Raw genomic sequence first — 9765 nt, 5'->3', positions numbered from 1 at the left:
TGGTTTTTCCTTGTGTACCACTTAATCCAATTACCTCAGGGTAACTTTAAATCAATTTTCAGCCTCATCTAAAAGCAGCACCATTTTTTACCTTATCCCAACTGTGAAAAAAAGGTTTTGTTCCTCCATAGATGATTTCTGACAATAGCTACCAAATCTGCACATATTTACAAGCAGGAATGTGTGCAGGAAACACAGCCTCCCCTGCCCTCTGGAATCACACTCGCTTCCTCCGCTTACCCTGGCCCTACTTAGCTAAGTGTTGCTGGATTCATGCTGCCTTAGAAACACAAAAACAAGGAACAGGGCCTAACTTCTACAAAATGCATTGTCACATTGAGGGAGCCTGCTCAAGTAAGATTCAACATCTATAACAATAAATGTTGGTATATTAAAAAAGATCCAATAATCAAGAGAGATATGGTATCTTGTAGAGTGCTGCCTGGACTAGATCTCCAGGGACAAGAGACAGCAGGGCAAGGGTATTTAATCATCAGATAAACAGCCAAAGTTAGAATTTCCTCAAGGCCCACTATCATGATTTCGCTTTGACCTTCTCAAATTTCAACAGGCTGGCTCATATTTGGGTGACTTCAAGGATCTTTGGCTTCAGGGATCCTTTATTTTATTATCCTTTGATTACTGGTTAGTCATTTGGGGCTTTGGCAATTTCTGTAGAATGTAGGTTTCATTTTTTCCCCTGTAAATGAAGAGGCAACCCATGAGGTTGTTAAACAAATTCTATTCAGTAGCTGGAAAAGTAAATTTCCTGTGGAATGACAGGAATTACATAGAAGCAAGCAATTTTATTTTTTCTCAAATGTAGCAATAATTTTAATCTGTACATACATAAAACAAACAGTGCAATTATAAAACCTTGAAGGTGACATGCATATTTTAAGGTGCAGTTGGGATGGGGGAGGATGTTAGCATCTCCAATTTTCCTTACCACTTTTTTTTTTCTAGTTCCTTATGCAAAAGCATTGAGTCAGAAAACTTCATCTGGAATGCTGAAGTTAAAGGTGAACTTCCTGAAGTCTACACGTCTAAATATCACAAACAAAATGGAAATGACCTTCTAGCGCAGTTTGGTAGGGACTAGAGTAATATGGCTGGGCTTTCAAGCTGGAAATGAATGAAATCAGGGGTGCATTTTCTGAAAAACTAAAAGAGATAATGTTTGTAACTGAGTGTCCTATTTCTGTTTCATAGTTGCTACCCACGTGAGCCCTTCCACCAATCTTTTTATTCAGTATAGTTTCTGAACAGATGCTGTTCAATGGAGTTATCTGTTAACTAGCGGTGGTAAGATGCAGAAGGAAGGACCTGGGAAAATGGCTTCTTCCTTGAAGTCTGAGTCCATGCTCTTCTTCCACTGATAGTTCTTATGGCCTTTTCTCTGCCATGGAAGCAGAGGTAGCTGGTGCAGAACATCAGACGCTGTCATCCTTCACAGGCCCAGGGATGCAGACGAAGGTGAGTGCTGGGGGTCTACCTTTGCTTCTTCCACAATACCTTTCTCAAGCTTTCCTGGCCTTGCAGTGGAACTTCTAGAACTAGAAAGTCAGTTCACTGGGTCCATGACTCAGAGGCCAGGATGAGATGGGATGTGGCAGAGTGACAAGACACAAAGGGAAAATATGGTACCAATTAGCCTCAGAGCAGGGTAGAGAAATTTGTATTTGCACTGATGAAAATTCAAATTCCCAAAGTCAATCTAAAAAAACGAAGATTTTGAGTACTAATTTTTCTTTGTACAAGTAGCCTGTGCACTTCTGATTAGATGATCCCAGGGACACTCTAGGGCAGTGTGCTCTAGCTCAGCTGGAACAGCTCTTTCTGGCAGTGGCATTTTGATTTGAACCCAAAATAAATCCATACTTGGCATCACAGTTATTAAAATAACAAAATAATACTAGCCATATGTAACTGCAATTCAATGTTATATTTCACACACAAATTTAGAAAAATCAAGAGTATAATAAAAGCATAAAATTAAACAGAAGGAAATCAATTTCTACAAGAAATCAAATATATTTACAGAGAGATTTAAAGGGAAAAATAAACTACTTGGATCATAAATTTAATTTTATTTTAAATAACTTTAGCTACCTCAGCTGTTAATACAATAAAAGCAGAAAGAACAGGCTGCCCTTTTTTCCCCAGATTTAATCAGAAAATTATATCTACAATAATTGACAGAACTCATTTCTTGTCCTTTACCCATCTCATCAAAAATTATTGCATTTTCCCCCAAATATATTTTTTGGATTCCTCTGTGAATATACTCATCTCATCCTCTTTCCTGGAGGCATCTTGGTTTAAATCCATCTTTAAAAAAAGGAGAAGGGGTACATGTGTGGAGGCAAAATATTCTCTTGAAGCCAACAGATACAGAGTTGCTAGAAGAAGCTGATTGTACACACAAGTTGCCTGGGGTCGGGTAGGGGAGGGCTGTTGATTTGGAGACATGTGACAGCCTTTGGTGGACGGGCACAGGCAAAGCCCCGTGCGCCCTTCTTCCTGGGCAAGGTCGGGACTGAGCCGCAGAGGCGGAGCTTCATCTTCCTCTTGGAACTTGTCATTTTGGTTCTCCTCCAGAAGCCTTCATCCAGATAAGAAGCCAATGACTGATTATAAAAATAAGAATAATTAAATTTGGCTCAAGAAATAGATTGTCCAACTGTTCTGCCTTGTAATTTTTCAATATCCAAGGCCTTTACAAAGAAAGAAACAAAAACATCTTTCAATCTCCCAACAAAAGTGAACTCCTTTTTTTTTTTTTTGCTCCAAATGCTACGACCTGAAGAATGGCTGCAGATTGAGATATCAAAAATCTCAGAAAAATATATAATATATTTGTATATCTCTGTATGTCTTTTATTTAAATTTCACATTCCTTTAAAAGTGGTTATTCAGTCAGTAGCTGCTGAAGGAGGCTCTTCTGCTGGGCCTGGGGGGTCTGTGGTCCTGACGTGGGTTTTTGAGTTCCCAGTGGACCAGGCTGGTTCAGGTAAGGGTCCCCGCCTACCAGATTCACTGTACACTGGACGTCAGCAAACACCTGAACCTGTTGCACCTGCTGGAACACAAATAAAAGATGTGTTTAGACAGAAGGGTCTGCCCCCCCGGCTTATGAGTGGGTACTACTTGAAGTGGAAACTCACTAGAGCATTCCTCTAGTCTGTAGTCACCACAGAGAAGAACTCTTCTGTCTTCTTGTCCTACAAAAAGAAAATCGCTGCACTCATTTTGCTCAGGGTTCTGGAAAGTTCACACTTTAAAAATAAAATCAAAATTGGAATGGTCACGCCTCCTACAGGGTTGCCATCAATACTGAAAGTAAGTGTCACTGCTAATATTGCCAAGATTGGGAAAAGCCCAGTTTCAGGAGTCTGGGTATCCAGTGGTGGATTTTAAAAAATACATACTACTTGGAAAACTGGTTTAAAACCATTCTATGGATGACTTTAGTAGGATAAAAAAATCTTTATGATGTCACTGAAAAATTAAGGGCTTTAACCCAGTATTAGCATAATAAAACCACCACAACTCAATAATAGGACATCAGCATCTAAAGTTAATGTCCAAAAGATTTGTGGAATATCTAAATATATTCTTACATAGCTCCTTCACATGTTGGCTTTAGAATTATAGCAAAGTATTGGTAGAACAATTTTATATTTGACTTTTTTTCCTGATAGACAATCCATTAAACACATGAGCTAAAAATAACAGTAAATGTACTAGCTGAGAACAGTGTGAATTTTCCCTTTTGTAAAAACTACTTTCAGTAATAATATACTTATTCCCTAAAAATGTCTAAAGTTGCATAATTCTAGCATATTCTATTGGAAAAACAAAGCCAGAAGTTAATCTTTACCAATCAGACTTAGTAAAAAGTTGTTTGTAGAACTGATTAAGGCCAATACCACATTGTGAATGTTCCAGACCAGGAATGGAGATGTCTTTTAAGGCATCTAAGTGTATCGAACTAAGTGTGTCCAACTTCTGGCAAACGTGTGCCTTATATTTAATAGGTTCATAAAGTATTTTAGATTAGTGATGTAATTTTTTTATTATTTATCACTAATTCATGCTAATTACACTCAGCTTTTCTGAAAACTTTTCTGTCCTAATCGAATAAAAGTTGTTTTCCATCAGCCCTCATTAGCCAAATGTCAAATGTCCAGACCGTAAAATTTCTACTTCAGCCCAGCCCCTGGTCTCATTCTCTTAATCCATTTACATCTCTACTTTACTCCCTTCTCAGAGAAGGCAGACAGCCCTAAGTTGAACTTTTTAAGTGCCTGATGAATTAAATCTCTAGTTAAGATCAGCACTGTTCTTACCCTCCTCTTTCCCTAGTTTCCCAAATTTTGCTTCTCCCCACCGAGTATAAGGCTCCCATTTGTCATTGCTTTCTTTGGGCTCTTTCTTGTGTATCTAAAACTCACCAAGGCTCTGAGTCTATTCTCTAGCTGCCTCTGTGCCTTCCCCCTACTGTTATGCTCTATAATTTCTCATTCTGACTCTTTTCCTTCCAGAGCTTCACTGAACCTTCCTCTCTCCCCCTTGGCCAACAATCTCCTATCAGCCCTCTTCCCACTTCTCTATTCTCTGTGTTCTCTTCCTGTTCTCTCCTCTGTCTTGCTTTCTCCCCATCGCAGCTCCCAGTACAGCCAGCCCCCTAGCACGCCAGTCCTGCTCTCCTTGTCTTTTTCTTCTCCTCTCCATACATCTGTTTCTGTATTTCTATCTAATGCACTCCCCAGCTTCTGTTTGGTAAATATGAAAACACTGGAGCAAATAGAGATTCCATGACAGGCTATAACAGAAAGAAGATTGTGCTACTGAAACATACTGTCTGCACAAACAATAATACTTTTGAGGGACTGATTTATTAAAAAAATAAAATCAACAGGCAGGGCATGGTGGCTCACGCCTGTAATCCTAGCACTCTGGGAGGCCGAGGCGGGTGGATTGCTCGAGGTCAGGAATTCAAAACCAGCCTGAACAAGAGCAAGACCACGTCTCTACTATAAATAGAAAGAAATTAATTGGCCAACTAATATAAATATAGAAAAAATTAGCCGGGCATGGTGGCGCATGCCTGTAGTCCCAGCTACTTGGGAGGCTGAGGCAGGAGGATTGCTTGAGCGCAGGAGTTTGAGGTTGCTGTGAGCTAGGCTGATGCCAGGGCACTCACTCTAGCCTGGGCAATAAAGTGAGACTCTGTCTCAAAAAATAAAAATAAAATCAACATATAAAATTTCAGGCCAGGGGCAGTAGCTCACACCTGTAATCCTAGCACTTTGTGAGGCCAAGGCAGGGGGTTCGCCTGAGGCCAGGAGATCATGGCCAGCCTGGGCAATGGTGAGACCTCATCTCTACAAAAATTTTTTAAAAATTAGCTGGGCATGGTGGCATGTGCCTGTAGTCCCAACTACTTGGGAGACTGAGGCAGGAGGATTGCTTGAGGCCAGGTGTTCAAAGTTGAAATGAGCTCTGATTGCACTGTACTTCAGCCTGGGTGACATGGTGACACTCTGTCTCTTAAAAAACAAAAATTTCATATTTACATGTTTCTACATATGAAATATTGGGACAGGGCATAAAGTGTTTTTGTCTAAAAATACTTAAAAACAAAAATCTTGAAAAAGGCATGATAAAACAAACTAGCTAGGGCATGGGCATGCTTGTAGCTCTGACTCAGGTGGTACAAAGGCAATATATGTGACCAAAGTGTCTGTACCCCTGTAATATTCTGAAAAACAAAACAAAACACCAAAACAAAACTAGAGAGAATTCTGTTTCTTTCAAAAGAATACTTTTTAAAAGATAGTCTATTTTGGAAATTAAAAAAAAAATTGAAAAGACTAAAGCAAACTCTAAAGCACATTTCAGCCATTTGAACAGTTACTTAACAGGGGGTACCTCAGACCAGACCTCAAAGGACTTCATATATTGTGCCACACCTTCCTAGATAGGTAACGTGTGACACAAAGCTTTAGATTTGCCAGGTGAGAAGAATGGTGTAAGAGCTGAGTCCAACCTCTGAAGATTTGCCAGTATAGTTTTTACTTCAATTCAAATACTGTCCCAGGGCTCCAGAACTCTAAAATGTAGTTGTTTTGATTAAACTAATTTGGTGAGCTGCCCAGTACCTGTCTCTGTGGATGTGAGACTTTTGAAAACTTAGTGAATGAAGATTTTTCATTTCTCCCATCTCAAAATGCCTTCTCTTTACCCTCACAGGACACAAATCCTACTTTCTAATGCTCAGACTATAGACAGAGCCTCCTAACTGATCTTGCTCCTCCTGAGCTAGTTGTCCAGTGTGCCTTCCTTCATCTCCTCCATCCCAAGATGAAGCCTAAACTAGTACTTTTACCATTGTTCCCCTTAGGGAGGACTCTTCATCTGTAGAAGTGAATCCAAATCCCTTAGTTTAGCATTCAGGGTCCCTGAAATTTGCCCCAATCTACTTTACCAATTTCAATTCCTATGAATATTTATTACAAACCAAATCAGATTTGGTTTCCTAGGACAATGCTAAGATATTTAAGATATTATTATTTCCCTCTCTTTGTGTCTTCTAACTTCCAATCCACCCTTGCATCAGCCTCTGACAACTACCGTACCTTTCTCCTTCACTTCACTTTGACAACTGTCCTTCAAGGCCCAGTTCAGTCCCTTGTGTAAATGCTCTTCTGACCATCTCAGCAATTTCTCCTTTCTTTGGACGTTTATGGCTCTTATTACTTGTAATGTAAATTGGATAGTTTGCCTTCTTTTTGGTTATGTGACAATTTATGTGCATAGGTCTATATATTTTATCTTTCAACATGCCCTAAGTGGTATGGCAGAAGCAGCATCGGCTTTGGTGTTAGAAAGACCTGGGTTTGAACCTTAGCTCTTCCTCTTCCAGTGTTGTGAATGGTGTAGTTTCTTCATCTGTGAGGAAAAGGACTACTACACCTCCTTCATAGCGTTGCAGTGAGGCTTAAAAGAGACAAAGCACACAGTACCTAGCACAGGGACTGGTAAATCATAAGCATTTCACAAATGAAACTTCCTTTCCTCAGTTCTCCCCACAGTTCACCTAAAGGGCAAGGAACATATCTTATGTCTTTTCCTATCTCTATCTGTAGCATAATGCCTATATTTTAAAAAAAAAATTACAGAAAGACTAAACTCATAGTTACCAAAGAGAATTAAAACCTTCCTCTAAAATTTCTAAAGTAGGCTAAAATAGGAAAGTGGCCACATATACCTCTAAGGAGGCAGAGCACACCGCAGGCACTCTGTTTTATCTAAACTTACTGAGATCTTTTGAGGTACTACGATGACAGATGAATTTTAGCACTGTGTTTATTTATAAAATAACAATTAGTTGCCACCATTTGTGATCCTTTTATCCTATCTAAGCATTGAATTAACCTTCTGAAAGCTTATCTCATTTAACCCTCTTGACAATCCTATAAGCAGGTATCTTAGTTGTGTGGTTATACAGCAGCTTGAGAAAGTTCTCTAACTTGCCCAGGATGAAATAGCTAGGAAGAGTAGAGCCAGGACTCACACCCAGGTCTGACTCCCAAGGTCAGGCTCTTAACAATGCTACACAACATCCTCTGTGTATCTAGAGTACCTCTGACAGCTCTGGGCTTAGAATTTTCTTACTGACCTGGGTTCCATCTGCTTCTGTTTTGAGAAGGTCAGTAGATGAGAGCTGGTTGCAGTAGAGGCCTGTGTGTCTCAGTGCTGGATCATTTATCTATTAAAGATAAATACAAGACTAAATTATCAGCTAGTTGTTTAAGTTTAAGACCAAATTCTTCAATGAAAAACAATCTTGCTGAAAAATAATCTCAATGGAGAAAAGTAATAGGAGGACAGCAAAAATAAAAGCTTAGCAATTTACTGTGTTGTTAGAAGTCAGGATAGTAATGTTTCCCTTGTGGGATTGAAGAGTGTGTAAGGGAATATAAGGGGAATCGCGGGGGTGCTGGTGACCACAGTTTTTTGAGTGTGTCCAGTTTGTAAAAATTCATTAGGTTGTATACTTTCTGGTATATTCTTATGATACTCTAATAAAAAGTTAATTCTCTCTCACACACATACAACTTAATTAGCAATAGACTCCACTTTGATCAGACTTACCTTCCTGCTGGAATCGACGAAAAAAACTGGACAAAATATGCAAAACAAAGGCACTCGGGACATTGGACAAAGGCAATGAAGGACACTGATCTTTAAGAGTTGGGATACAATTCAGGAGTCCCTACTGTAGCAACTGCCCACCCTACTGCCTGGAGGGTATGTCCAGGCTGCAGCATGAAGACAGGGAACCAAGACAGAGCCTGGTAGGATGCCTGAGTTAAGAAGATACAGTTGCACCTAAGTGGACACATAGGTACTACAGTAATAGGGTATTGGGGAGGGGGGGAGGGCATATACATACATAACGAGTGATATGCGCACCATCTGAGGGATGGCCATGCTGGAGACTCAGACTTGTGGGGGGGGGGAAGGGCATTTATTGAAACCTTAAAATCTGTAGCCCCATAATATGCCGAAATAAAAAAAAAAAAAAAAAAAAAAAAAGATACAGCTGTAATACAAAGGGTGGAATATCAGAGGAGAGCTGGCCAGAGTAAAAGCTCTGGGGATCTGCAGAGGACTTCAAGTCTGTAGCTCAGTACTGATCAGTTTATAAATGCAGGGGAACGAATCACCTGAAGAGATGACATGGAAAAATTCCCAAAGACAAACAGAGGCCTGAGAATAGGTCCCGATCTCACCAAAGAGAAAGAAAAACATCATAATTCACGTAGTATTAGGAAGCATACTAGAATGACTTTACCTTGATAGTAAGGTAAAATTAGCCCTACATTAAATACTGCTTTGGTCCCATCAAACAAAAAAAGCAAGTCTTGAAAGGAGCAAACTGTTTTCAAGAAATCTAACCATGTAAAATCCATGTTTGGCATTCAATAAAAAATTACCAGGCATGCAAAGAGGCAGAAAAATATGACCCCTAATGAAAAGGAAAGCCAATCAATTGAAATCAACCCCAAAATGATGCAGATGATGGAAATGATAGGTAATGAAATTAAAATAGTTATTATAATAACCGTATTCCATATGTTCAAGAAGAGGAAAGACTGAACAGATATGGAAGATGTGCTGAAGATATGGAAGATATTAAAAAGGATCCAAATATAACTTTTAGATAATTAAACTGCTAGATAAAATGAACAGATTAGGTATTGCAAATGAAAAAATTAGTGAACCTAAGGACATAACAATAGAAACTATTTAAAATGAAAAACACAGAGAAAAAAATAACAGAACCCTATCCTACTCCCCTCCCCCAAAAAACCCCCCAAAACCCAGAGACTCAGTGAACTCTGAGACAACTTCAAGTGGCCTACTATACCTGTCACTGGAGTCTCTGACTGGGGGCAGGTAGTGGTAACAGAAAAAATATTTGAAGAAATAATGATTAACATTTTCCCAAATTTGACGAAATTTATACACCCATGAATCAAGAAGCTCAATGAACCTAAGAACAAGAAACATGAAGAAAACTACACCAAAGCATATAATAACCAAATTGCTTAAAAATATTAGTTAAGAGAAAAATCTTAAAATCAGCCAGAGAGGGGAAAAATACCAATCATGTGTAAAGGAATACAGACAAAATTATAGCAGATATTTGATCAGACATATTGCAGTGGAGCAACATCTTTAAAGTACTGA

The 9765-nt window shown here is 39.1% G+C and overlaps 1 protein-coding gene across 15 annotated transcripts in view; it reads right to left on the bottom strand.

The window, feature by feature from the left end:
- Positions 1–786: 786 nt before the first annotated feature.
- NCOA1 (nuclear receptor coactivator 1) overlaps positions 787–9765 on the bottom strand; it is a 245320-nt gene continuing 236341 nt past the window's right edge. For 10 of the 15 annotated variants that reach the window (XM_012788105.3, XM_076000592.1, XM_012788103.3 and 7 more), the window contains 2 exons: positions 7688–7777; positions 787–3082 (listed from right to left, as the gene is read on the bottom strand). In XM_012788105.3, the coding sequence (XP_012643559.3) occupies positions 2912–3082; positions 7688–7777 (261 nt within the window). In that variant the 3' untranslated portion in view covers positions 787–2911. Of the gene's footprint in view, positions 3083–3167; positions 3225–7687; positions 7778–9765 lie in introns of all 15 variants that reach the window. The other 5 variants (XM_076000596.1, XM_076000597.1, XM_012788113.3 and 2 more) reach the window with 5 other exon arrangements.

The sequence above is a fragment of the Microcebus murinus genome, chromosome 3, assembly GCF_040939455.1.
Source record: "Microcebus murinus isolate Inina chromosome 3, M.murinus_Inina_mat1.0, whole genome shotgun sequence".
NCBI lineage: Eukaryota > Metazoa > Chordata > Mammalia > Primates > Cheirogaleidae > Microcebus > Microcebus murinus.
This window is presented reverse-complemented; position numbering and strand designations above follow the sequence as displayed.